General features: G+C 33.6%; 1 protein-coding gene across 45 annotated transcripts in view; it reads left to right on the forward strand.

The window, feature by feature from the left end:
* Positions 1 to 13,810, forward strand: part of DMD (dystrophin) — a 1,121,556-nt gene that overhangs the window by 537,103 nt on the left and 570,643 nt on the right. For 32 of the 45 annotated variants that reach the window (XM_085549559.1, XM_085549432.1, XM_085549489.1 and 29 more), the window contains 6 exons: positions 424 to 552; positions 2,310 to 2,480; positions 7,915 to 8,037; positions 9,360 to 9,497; positions 11,266 to 11,418; positions 12,344 to 12,526. In XM_085549559.1, the coding sequence (XP_085405685.1) occupies positions 424 to 552; positions 2,310 to 2,480; positions 7,915 to 8,037; positions 9,360 to 9,497; positions 11,266 to 11,418; positions 12,344 to 12,526 (897 nt within the window). Of the gene's footprint in view, positions 1 to 423; positions 553 to 2,283; positions 2,481 to 7,914; positions 8,038 to 9,359; positions 9,498 to 11,265; positions 11,419 to 11,757; positions 12,527 to 13,810 lie in introns of those variants that run through there. The other 13 variants (XM_085549624.1, XM_015884302.3, XM_085549644.1 and 10 more) reach the window with 5 other exon arrangements.

A 13,810-nucleotide genomic window follows, 5' to 3' on the forward strand; every position in this document is an offset into this window, starting at 1 on the left:
TGATGGAGATTTTGCAAGTGAATCCTTGTTTCCATCGTAGTTTCCATCAGCTCAGTAGCTCACCAAAAATCAAGCCTGACTCTTGGGAAATTTCACCTCCATTAGGCATGGCCACCAGCTTCCTGTTCCTCTCAGCAGTTTCACTGAGCTGCAGATGCGTGTTTCTGGCTGTGATTGTATCACCCTCCTGTCTGTCTCTTAGGAAGATTCTGTCTCTTCTAGAATGTCTTTCAAAGCAATAAAGCATATAAAGTGAAAGCAAACACATAAGATAGATTTTGTCCTTCACAAGACAAGTATATTGTATAAGAAGGAAATTTTGTTTCATAACATACATGTGTTTGCCACAAATGGCATAAATATGACTATTATTTCAGTTCTGATTACTTTTTTGTATGCAGTATTTACCTTTTTCACATACAGGAATATCAAAAGCACATGGAGGCTTTTGATCAGAAGGTAGCTAATGTCACGACTTGGATATATCGTGCTGAAATACTGTTGGATGAATCTGATAAGCAAAAGCCCCAGCAAAAAGAGGAAACTCTTAAGGTAAAAAAAAAAAATAATAAAAAATAAATGTGATTTTCTGGAAAACATTAATTTTATTCTGAAAAGGAATGTATCAGAACTAGCATATTTTGAAAGGTATCCAGAATTGATTAACATTATATTCTCTGCGATAAAGCTACCCTCTGGCAGCTGTAGACTTTGTACAAGACTGCAAAAGTTAAGTTCCTAAAGGGATAAAACCAGATACCTTATAAGTCTTGGTTACATCATGGTGAGTAGAACATCATCTTTTTAAACCTGTTTGCTGGAAAAAAAAAAACACTTAAACGGAGCTGGTTAAACAAAAACCCTTTCTCCCATTCTGTCATTTTTAAATACTTTTCTATATTTCTTTTATTCTTTTCTTATGTCTGTGGTATCTGCATTGGATTTCTCTGTCATATAATTGTTTTAGTCCTATAAACACTGCTTGCATTGATGCTAGCCCAACACCATGAGCAAGAATATTACACGGGGAACAATCTGCATAATAATGGCTGAGTGCATTGATTTACAGGTTTTATTTGGCCTCTTGCATCATTTGACTGACTGATGAAAAATTGACATGTAATAATTGTGACAAAGTATCTACTTAAAATAATTTCTTTGTAAAAGACTTTAAGTTATTATCTATATAGATTTATATATACATGCATGTACTTACTTTAGTAATAAGTGTGAAATGTTGCATATTATCTGAGAAATAGTTCAGAAATCAAAATCAGAATTGTATTGCTGATGGCAACGCAGTGATACCATTTACCAAAGAAAATTCCAGGGTAATCAGAATTTTCAAGTAGCACTTACACAGAGCATAAATCAATGTTTCATTGATCTCAGAATAATTACAGGACAGACTTCGGAAGAAAGATGAACAGTTTTGCCAACATAAAGCAGAAAGTACTATTATCTTTGCCATCTATAAAAGTTTGCACTTATAATGCATATAGGCATTTCACAGACATTGTGAAATACTTCCTAATGCTCAGGTGTGTTTATGATTCCTGAATGTGTAGCTCCCCTATTTTGCCTGTGCCCGTATTGGCATCTTCTGTTATAATTATTACAGAAGTAGAAGGTATGGTTTTGTAAAAAATATTGGTAGATTTGTACGGAAATATCACACTGGTCTTCATCTCATTATTTTTCCCTCCCTCCACTGAACATTACTAAACAGTAATGAAAATAGCAACTGTTACCTTGAGTTCTTTAATGTATGAATTATGATCACAAAATCACAGAATGGCTTGGTGTGGAAAGACCCCTAAAGACTATTCTGTTCCAACCCCCTGCCACAGGTACCCACTATGTCAGGCTGCCCAAGTTCCCATCCAAGCTGCTGTTGAGCATGTACAAAGATGTGGCACCTGCATCTCTGGACAACTAGTGCCGGTGTCTTAACACAATTAGCAACTTTCCTTATATTTAAGATCATAAAATAATTGATTCTACCCTCAAATATGTTGAAGATTGTATTATGGCAAATAACAACCTCTCTAGAAATACTATCCAAAATTATATTCCAATAGAAGATCAGAAAAAAAGATATATAGATACATTCCTGCTGTAAATTTTGAGGGATGTGATTATGAATGTTATCTCATGTATTTATACTGTGTTTGCATGCTCATGCATAATTGTCTGAATTTGCTTTGTGGTTTTGCTCCCTATTCCTTTGCACACTCTCTCTCTCTCTCTTTCTCTCTCTTTGCATTTATTACTAACTTCAAGCCCTGTCTCTTGCTCACGGACTGTAGCGCTTAAAGGCTGAGCTGAATGATATGCATCCAAAGGTGGACTCTGTGCGTGACCAAGCGGTAGACTTGATGACAAACCGTGGTGATCACTGCAGGAAAGTAATAGAGCCTAAACTATCAGAGCTCAACCATCGATTTGCTGCCATATCACAAAGAATTAAGAGTGGAAAGGTAGGAAGACTTGCCTCTATATGGAAATGCGTACAGAATGGTATCTATATAAGGTGCACAGTTAAAACTCGTCAATGGACTATAGTGTCTTCAAAAGCTATGTTTTTAAAGGAAAATACATTAAAATCCCATTTTTCTATTTTTAAGTGTGAGTGTTAGAGGGAGGTTTGGCATTAAGGGAGTTTTTTGACTACTGCGCAAATAGTGATATTCACTAAGTTTATATAAACATATACCTGTTACCTCACTAACACTAAAAATGAATATCATCTAGGCAATAATAAGTTTCTTAATCTTCTCAAATTACTGTCCATAACCATTTTTTTATGTGAATTTATTCAGAGGGATAATTTTTATTACATGTTTTTTCCTATGAGGCTGAGACTCGTTAAGGTTTGGCATGCATGTATTTGTTTTTGTTTACTTCAACTTTACTTCAGCTAATTATCTCTTCAATTAGTTCAAATACTTAACTGAATATGAGTTCAATATGAACTAGGGCATTTTTGGCCAAGTTGTAACTTCTGGCGTGGAATGAGGAAGGACGTAAACCATTCACCTTCTCCACTGTTTTTTGCTGCCTTTATTGTGAAGAGTTGTTTTGCAGATTAAAGCAGGCAGCCATGTAGCTTGAATAGCAGGAGTATATGGATCCTGATCCTATGTCTTTGTGGTAGCTAGTGTAATGGCACAGGAAATCAATGCACAGAGGATCAATAGCAGGGAAGGAAATAAGCCTTACAAATGCATAAGTAAGGTTGCATGATTTTCATTTCCTGTTTTGGGCTTTCACAGTGATCAGTACCCTCTGTAATCAGCACATTCTTTGTACATATTTGAGTTGATTTAGTTTTCATTTGTGGAACAGAATATGTCCTAGAGAGGGAAAAATAAATAAATAAATACATAAGCTTAATGATATAAACTATGAAGCAATGTGAAATAATTGTGTCAATATTTGCTTGAAAACAAGAGAGGTTAGAGGGACCTCCAGAAAGGTTGAGGAGAAAACCAGGGGTAAGGTTTGTATTTTCTTTTCTTCAGTATATTGCTGAGTTGCACACTTATGAACTGCAAAAATGAACAGTGGCATGTAATTGGAATTAAATTAAAAATAAATCATATTAATCTTAAATGCAAAAATTGTGCAAAGGATATGAATGAATTCTTCAGAACACTCTTTTTTATGGCCTCTCTCTTTGAGAAGTATGTCTTATTTTGACATTTGTTGTTTGTTTTATTCCAGGAATTATTAGTCTCTCCTGAAAATCAAGTACTTTCTCATAGCCTATATGCAGGCAAAATTAACTTCTGGATTGTTTAAAACTGATGCGCTATTTGGCTGAAAGATGAAAATATTATTTGTTTTGTAATACAAGCAAGCTCCAACAATTGTCTGACTATATCATTTCATCTTTGCTAGTTAAGATGAACTTTAACTGGATGATTTCTAATCATTTTGCTCTTCAGGGACACAAGTTCCTTCTGTAACTGAGTGCAGAGTTATTGACATTATTTCTTTGACCAATGTAGCATTCCTTACTGCACAACAATAAACAAGACATGTTTTTCCAAAGCTGCTGCCCTTTCTAAGTAGTTTTAACTTAGATTTTGAGGAATATTGATTCTGTGTTATTATGGTGGGTAGACATCATCCAGCAGCATTTAAGCACCCACACAGTAACTCACTTAGCTCTCATCCCCTCAGCAGGATGGGGGATTGGAATAGTGAAAGTGAAACTGAGAAAACTATCTGGTTGATACACCGACAATTTCATAGGTGAGGGGAAAAAAAGCAAGTGCCATAAAGACACATTACCTCCCCTAAGCGCATTGATGCTTAGACTAGTTTTCATCAGTGGATACTTTGGAAGTGGGACCCACTTCTTTCTCTCCTTATGTACTTATTGGTGTTGTTGTTTTGCTTTGGTTATTTTTTGTTTGTTTTCTTTTTCTGTTTGTTTGTTACTTTGATTTTTTGAAGCAAGTCTTTATATGATATGGTATCCCTTTGGCCAGTTCAGGTCATCTGTCCTCTCCCAACTTTCCCAACCCCCAGCCTACTCATACTCGTGTGACTTAGGATGATTATGTTAGGGATTTTGTTTTGTTTTGTTTTGTTTTGTTTTGTTTTGTTTTGTTTTCCTGGCAGCCATCATACTTTCAGCAGTTCCAATGTGCTTCTACTCAGTACAGAGGTAACAAACAGTAGACAGAGGACATGGAGGCACAAACAACTCTACTGTGTAACATTCTCTTCTGAATACTGCAGTACGGAACTCCTTCTGAGTTGTGCCATACTCTTCCACTGTGTTGTAAGGTGAAACGTTGTAATGAGGCATCCATTGATGAAGTGATCTAAATAATGCAGCTGCCAGTGGATGATTTTTCATGGGTTAATTGTTTGCATTGTGTGCTGTGAGCTCACTCAAAGAAGGACAAAAAGACATTTGTCAGGAAAAAAAATATATATATATCTGTCTTCAGAATATAACATACAAATGTCTTCAACATGTCAACATTCTCACTTAGATTTTATTTCACTTATGAAATGTACAGAAAAAAAAAATAAAAATGACTTGGAATGGCAGCACCTCACTATGTTTTTTTACTGCATATACCTAGCAAAATAAGAATAGTGACTACAGCACATTGTTTTAACTGCAGGTGAGAATTTAGGAAACCTTCTCCAGTATTGTGGAAAATGGACAACTACACTGTGACTGGTAAAGGTTGTCCGTAGTGCTGCACTATTTCTGAACTGTATTCATTTGTATAAAGGACTAAATTTTATATCTTGGCTTGTTCACATCTGTAGAAGTAGAGCCGTACTTCCCTTAGTCATGATTTCAGATTTATGGGCTGATAAGTTATTAAGAGATAGTATACTTCAATTTTTTTTTTTTTTTGTTTACTAATATTTAGTTAAAAATAGACACTCTGCAGTTACACTGAAAAATCAATTTGAGAGGCTAATAAGCTTTTATAATTAGTGTACAGTCAGTTCTAGCATGTTTTGAAATTATTTTTAAAAGTACTGACAATTATCACTATGACAGTGAAGTAAATAAAAAATAGCAAATAAATTCAAGGAACAATGAATAATTGTGGCCTGAAATAATTAAATGAAGCTGTAAGTATATCACAGTGTACTGAGATTTAAAATTTTCAAGTGTTTTTTAAACTTTATTCAATTACTAGAATTTCAGCGAGTATTTTTCTTTCCATTATACAAGAAGATAATGGTAATTAAATATTCTCCTTTTATTAGTTGATTTCTCTTTTACTGATACTTAAGTACTTTTGAATATATTCTTCAGATCATTTGAGTATAGATTACTTTGTATTTTGCTGTTATTTCTGCCTTGGTTCACGTAGTTGCTAGGTAAGAAGCTGAGCTTCTTCATGAAACTTTTTGAGAACAGTATGTTTCCTTATGAATATCATCCATTATTATATTTCCATTAATGTGTATAAGTGTACAGAGTCTTTGTCATTAAAATCATCAACCAGATACAATTAATATATTTTACTCTAAATTTCCCAGTTCATCTGTGGAACAACTGATAACAGTTTACAGATCTTCTGACTGTTAGTTGATGTCTAGCCTCTTTTGTCTGACTGAATAGCTTTGGCTGTTAACGTCTTGATTACAAACATATGCTTTATAAAAAAAAGACCAATTGTGCTATAGAGAAATGTACAAGGGAAGTGTCAAAAATTTAATGTACTTATCACTTTAGTAAGTAGACAGAGGTACATCAAAGAGTTTCTTGGTCATTAAGAGAACAGATCAGTGATCACTACATGAGACTGAGTGTGTGCACGTCTATGGGGTTGGATGACATGCATTCTAAGGTCCTGAAGGAACTGGCTGATGTGGCTGCCAAGTCACTCTTCTCATATTTTAAAAGTCTTAGATTTCAGGCAAAGTCCCTGGTCACTGGAAAACATTACTTCCAATTTTAAGAAAGGGAAATTACGGGCCAGTGAACCTCATCTCTGTGCCTAGAAAATTCATGGAGCAGATCCACCTGGAGGCTGAGTTACAGCTCATGCAAGACAAGAAGGTGATCAGAGACAGGCTTCACCAACTGTTGCTCGTGCCTGACCAATCTGTTGGCCTTCTATGATGGACTGACAACATCTGTGGACAAAAGAAGGGCAACTGATGATGTCTGCGTGGATGTGGTCCTCCACTCCATCTTTATCTCTAAATTCAGAAGGCTAGTCTGTTGGATAAGAAAGAATTGGTTGGATGGTCAGAGCCAGAGGATTATGATTAACAAATCTATGTCCAATTGAAGGCCCATCACAAGTAGTGTCTCCTAGGGGTCAGACATGGGACTGGTGCTCTTAACATTTTTATCAATGACATAGACAGGGTGATTGATCATACTTTCAGAAAGTTTACTCATGACACTAGCCTGAGTAGTGTAGTCAATATTGGCAGAAAGAAGGGATTCCATCCAGAGGGATCTGGCCAAGATTGGCAACTGGGTCCACATGAACTGAATGAAGTTCAACATAGCCAAATGCAAAGTGCTGCACTTAGATCAGGGCAATCGCAGATATGTCTACAGACTGGGAGAAGAACTCATTGAGAGCAGTGCTGTGGAGAAGGACATACGTCTCTTGGTGAATAAAAGGCTGGACATGATCTAGCAGTGTACTCTTGTAGTCCTTATGGCCAATCATATCCTGGGCTGCATCAAAAGAGGGGTGACAGTAGGGAGAGATTGTCCCTCTCTGCTTTGCCTTTGTTAGGCCTCACCTGGAGTGCTTTCTAGAAACAAGGTTTTGGTTATTATTTTTTAGTATGTTGCATAGTATCTTTAAGTGGATATCTTATGTAAAATTAAACTATTTATTATTATTATTTAATTAATTAATTAATTAATTAATTTGAGATTGATGCTTTGTAATCAGTCTGGTATTTTTGCTGTTCTATTTGACAGAACAGTGACTTCAAAACACTGAGACATATTATCCTGAAATTGTTCTCAATTGGTAGCAGAGCATGGTTTAAATTGACTACTTGTTGCCATACTATTTCTGGCAGATCAGATTTAGCCAGCGAGTGTCTACACTTAATTTTTTATACATTGTTTATCTGAGCCTATTCTTTGCTCACAAATGTGAGAATATCGTTTTTTTAAAAATCTTCATTTGCCACAGAATTCTAATTGTATCTTATAGACATTATCTTTTGTGTATTTCTTACATGAGAACCCCAGGGTATTGTAAAATTCTGAACTTTATTTGTGTATGTGTGTAGTTAGAGTTGTATGGTGATAATTTTTTCATCTTATAAAAAATCTAGTAATTTTTTAGTAATAGGGAGTGGAACAGATGTCTGTTCTTGTTTATGTTTCTAATAAGACTATTAAAGATGTAATTTAAATAAATTATATTTGTATTTTTCCCGTTCTAGCCCTTTATTCCTTTGAAGGAAGTGGAGCAATTTGACTTTGATATACAAAAATTGCTTGAACCACTGGAGGTTGAAATTCAGCAGGGGGTGAATCTGAAAGAGGAGGACTTCAATAAAGATATGGTAATTTGATTGAAATTGAAGTTTGAATGAAGTAGATAGGAAGATGAAAAAGTGAAAATGAGAAACTACCTTATTTGTGTTAAGATCTTTAGATATGACTTGGACAAAATTTGACTGTGCTAATATATTATAAATTCAAAGGTTCCAAGTTAGCATTAATTCAGAGTACTGTATCTGTTTTGGCAATATAGTAAAAGAAGACATTTACTAAAGACAAATAATACATGGAGATTAGTTATTAACATATATGGTCATACCTTATATTGTGAATATGTGACTGTGGTAAGTTTAATTACTTATGTTTGTTGTTTGTGGATAGTAAAATGATGTATGTGTATTAAAACAAAAACAAAAAGTCATGAACAGAATACCGCTGTGAATTCTTCAATGTAATTTTCAGATGAATGGCATTTCTTATATAGCCAATAAAAGAAGATCTTTATCTCTAAGGTCCCTTCCAACCCGCATGAAACTATGAAACTATGAAACTATGAAACTATGAAATCTTTAGGATCCTCACTTTGTGAATCCTCAGCAAGATCAGATATATATTTCTTTACAAGCAATATAAATAAACAGTATTGTATTTCCTTTCAAGGTATTATTCAAAGATAGATCTTTTATATCAATGCTAAAAGGACATTTTTTACCGTTTTATTTTATTTTTTTAATGCAAGAAAAACATAAGCAATTTGAGGCTGTACTTACTCAAGTGGTAAATAAAAAGTTAATTAAGTTTTATGGGGGTAATGTTCCAATGCTATAGCATTATTTATTTATTTTTTTTCCCTGTTTATATATGTAGAATGTTTAGTGTTGTTTCAAAGATGGTCTTGAAATCTGTAGGAATCGGTTCACCTTCTGTATGAAAAGTACATAGTGGTACCATTTTCAGTGCTAGAAAGCTGTCTTGTATTGTGTTGATACTATTATATGAAATGCTTAGGAATCACATTGTCTCTACCATACTGACAATTTCAATGATTACTGAAACTTCTGTAGAATATTTGAGATACACATTTCAGTTTTCAATTTGAAATATTTTACCTTTCTCTCTTTAATGTTTTTATCCTGTTATCCTGTATGTTCTTTATAATCTCGTATAAAACATCTGGAGCTTTTCATTTGCTGTTTTATTTGTACCTCTCGAGTCCTTCATGTGATACAGAAAGTAAATGCTATTATATCTTCAGAACAGATCTGCAAGTAGCTTTTAGATCTTTACTTTAGCATAGGAAGTGTAGGTTTATATGTCTAAAACTCCAGTACTTAAGTGTTAGTTAAATTAAATGCCCATTTTACCTGTTATTATTTTAAATCAGAGTGAAGATGATGAGAGCACAGTGAAAGAATTGCTGCAAAGGGGCGACACGCTTCAGAAAAGAATCACAGATGAGAGAAAACGGGAGGAAATAAAGATAAAACAACAGCTGTTGCAGACTAAACATAATGCTCTCAAGGTATAGGAGCTACCGTTATAAGCACATGCAAATAAAACAGATTTTTCTTCATTTCAGGGTAATGTTCTGTAAAGTTAAATGAATCCCCATTACTATTTAGAGATAAGTCATTTGGAGCTATTCAGCTGTAAGAATATAGTTGGTTGTACTATTCCTTGAAGCTTTGGAAAAGGCATATTGACTGTGCCGAGTAATGAGCACTGTTTTGTCACAGTTTTGGTGACAACCAGATGATTACCAATCAGACAGTAAACACTTATTTGGTTGTATTACCTCTTTTTAAAGACGCTTTGCAATTTTTATGTTTCTCTACCAGCACTCCAGACCTTAGCTACAATGCAGCCTCGTGAAATTAGATTCTGAGTTGCAGAACACTTTTGTTGTAATTAATAATTTGGTTTATACTATACTAGTAGAAAATAAATAATAGCGTGCTGACATCTTTCAACAGGAAATGTGACACTCCCCTCTTTAAAATAGTGGTGGGGTAGATTATAATCTATATCAGTCTGTCTGTATCAGTAGAACTAGCAGATAAGAAGATGAAAATCAAAGTCATACATCTAAATTCTGTTCTGAGAGATTTAATTTAGGATATCAACTTCCTGGAGAATAATAAAATGTAGAAATGAAGAATTTTGTAGTTGAAAGATCAGCTTTGTCACCTTAGAGGCATAGACTCTGGCAGTTGTATCTGAATTATTTTTCCTTCGTCAGGATGCATTTTTCTTGAAAATTTTCGTTTAGCTCTTCTTAACACTAGGAACACAGCATGCTTACATTTAATTACTACTTATTTTTGAGCATCTTCTTTTGCTTCCTATGGGTTTCATTCTAATTTCTACAATTTTGCTATGTGAATGCAGTATAAGAATAGCTGGAATGTGTTGGTGTTTTGTTCGCATTATGTTGTAACTTAAAATATGTTAGGTTTGTCTTGGATTTTTTAAGTTAAACAGAACTAATTCATATTTTTTTAATGGAGGAGAATACTGTTTTTAGAGTTATAGTACTGGCAAAATTTGTACTGTTTGTTTCCTTTTGAGTTGTTCAGTTGAGCATTCAACCTTGTCAAATAAAATTCATGGAAGGTTGAAGCAAATTTGTTTGCATAATTTTTGTATAAATTATGTAAGGTGTGTTGGTTTTTTTTTTAAGTCACTTCTTAGTAAGATGTTATTGGAATGAAAGTATTTTTGAAATCTTCATGAATGAAGCTAAACACTTAAAGTATATTTAGTAATACTTCCAGGACAATAGTATTTTTTTCATGTCCTATTCAAGAGAAGTTTTAATACTTTAATAAATCTGAGTCGTAAGCACATGTAATATGTAATGGTCTATAATACATTTTTTTGCATTGAAATGATTTTCTTTAGAATAGCCACAGAATTTTCACATATGTTAGAATTTCACAAAACACAGGAAGCCCACTTACACCTAGCTACTATGTGGTCTGCGTTTCCTTCTATCCAGTAAGTATTCTGAGGAGAAGTGTTTTATATGTAGAAAGATTGATATTTATGTAGGTGTGTTAACTTCTCTGAGTATTGCTCACATATCCACGTTCCTTTAACATAAACATTTACCTGTCAAACTGATGAAAATAGCCTGTATTTTGATACTTCCACATTCAATTTAAAGATAATCATTTAATTAAGAATAGTGGATCTGTTACCTTTCCTTTTTTCCTTCAGTGTTCACAAATGCCAATTCATATTTTATAAGTCTTTCATTCATAATCTAATAATGTCTGCACTGTAAACAGGACTTGAGGTCTCAAAGAAGAAAAAAAGCTTTAGAGATTTCTCATCAGTGGTATCAATACAAGAGGCAGGCTGATGACCTAATGACTTGGCTGGATGACATTGAGAAAAAGTTAGCCAGTCTACCAGACCACAAAGATGAGCAGAAGCTAAAGGTAATGGTTTCTGGGGGGGATGGCATCGGTAGATCTATTTGAGTGATAAATTTATTAATTTAAAAGATGGAAATTAAAGTAATATTTCAATAAATGTAAAATATTATTATTTCAATAGATTATTTCTGATTTAACTAAAACAAATGCTAACAATCTATATTCAAACTGATATTTATTTGTTGTACTACCTCTTGTATTCATTTGTTACAATAATTGTTACATAAATTATTTGAAAAACATTAAATATTTTTTTTGTCAATATGGAGTGTGCAATGTATTAAGAAGCATTAAATGTTTTTTAGTAAAAATTGTAATTGATTTTATGTATCTTTGTTCCAGATGAACAAATGACTTACCGATAAATGGATGACCTCTATCTCATGTTAGCACATTCATTTTCATCTGAACATTCATGTGTCATTGTCAAAATCTGTAGATTTATTTACATATTGTCAAAGGTTTTCCTAGTTTTTTTGCCTCGTCTTTCTTTGCTTCATTCTCTGTTGAGTTTCCCATAGAGTAAAAAAGGAATTAAGCACTGTATTGAAGATTCAGATAATATATTTGTAAACTGTCCAATTATTTATCCTGAATAGCCTGACCCTTACTGATTAAATAATTAATAAGAATCTACAACCTCCCATTACAATGTGCTAGCAAGAATCAGAATGTGGAACCCGTTGGCCGTTGCTAACTAATTCTCAGTTTGTACTAGATTCTGATGTATCTACAGCCAGCCTACAAGAAGGTTCCTTAATCTCAGTTATTTTTTGTTTTGTTTACCTCTAAGATAAGAAATAGCTGAACATTTTAACTGTAACAATAAAATTGAAATGGAAGTTCTGACAGAAGTATTTTGCTAATTATAAGTTGATTGATCTAGTTAGCTAACTGTCCTGGGCCCTGTATTGGTTTTGCTCACTAGGAGATTGGTGGAGAGTTGGAGAAGAAGAAGGAAGATCTGAATGCGGTGAACAGGCAGGCTGAACGCCTGTCTAAGGATGGGGCTGCAAAAGCAGTGGAGCCAACCCTGGTACAGCTCAGCAAGCGCTGGCGAGATTTTGAGAGCAAATTTGCTCAGTTTCGAAGACTCAACTATGCACAAATTGTGAGTTGTTATTGGCAAACCTGTATGTTTGCAACTGCTACTGCTAATAGAATCCTACTAACATTGAGAGCATCAGGGTCAGTGTCAACTCTGCAGATATTAATAAGAAAAACCCTATTGTCTGCAAGTGGGAAAGTCGTTATATTCTAATACAATAATTCTCTGTTTTGGTCTTAAACTTGCTCTTAAGTTAAATTAGCCAACTAACGAAAACTCAGCAATGAAAAGCTCATGTTTATTTCTGTTGCTTCATTATTTTTCCATAACATTTTCCAGTTTAAAAATGTCAGTTTGCCATGCATGCATTTTGTTCAGTAAATGTGTATATCAAAAAAGTGTTATTTTCAAACTACCCATTCCATGCCAATTTCAATTGTTTTTATTTATCCATAGTACATCTTTATCCCAACTTTAGAAAGAGATAATTTTTTTTCTTGCACTTTGTTATATGTAGTCTTTTCTTCAAGCACTTGAAATTTCAAAGTTGTTTTTTTTTTTTCCAAGAAACTGTATTTTTACATTGAACGAGATAAAAAATAAATGTTTTGTAAGCTAACTTCATGTTTTCTTATCTTAAAGGGTTTAATAAATATAAAATATAATTATTCTTACTAGTTTATTGATGCTGCTGTAACTGCATAAGTAAAACAAATATAAACTGTCACTATTCTGGGTATATAATCAAAGTAACATTGGGAAAATTGGAAAATTAGCCATATTGATAGTTGTGAAATAACTGCTTTTGCAATCATATGACAGTTTTTGGTTGTCATTCCTCTTACTTTGTTTATTGGCTTTTGAACTTTACATTTTATGGGACTAAAGAGCAGATTGACACCTATTCGTTGCTAGGAAGTTCTTACACTCATTACATTGTTCTCTTCTGTAGTCTTAAAAATGGTAGTGGAAAAGTAAATACAGTCCTGTAATTCACTGAGTTAATGTAATTAACCTGTTTTTTTATTTTGACCTTTTTGACCATTAAGTTACATAATGTATATATAAAAACAATAATTGGGATAGCTATACTGTTAATGGAAACAATCAGAGAATAATTAACTTTGGTTTGTATGGTATTAAGTCTTGTTCCATGTGATTACTCTTTTCATGTTACTATGGTTTATATTAAACTTGATGGATAAAATCAGTTGCAAACCGTTTATATCGGCGTGGAGCTAGAGCAGGCTTCACTTCGTCATGTAAATAAGGTTTTTTTATAATGAATATATTTGTTCTTTTGATAAGAAACAAGAATCTGCCATTTATATAAAACATGCTATTGTG

The sequence above is a fragment of the Coturnix japonica genome, chromosome 1 (assembly GCF_054131305.1).
Source record: "Coturnix japonica strain WE chromosome 1, WE-NBRP24, whole genome shotgun sequence".
NCBI lineage: Eukaryota > Metazoa > Chordata > Aves > Galliformes > Phasianidae > Coturnix > Coturnix japonica.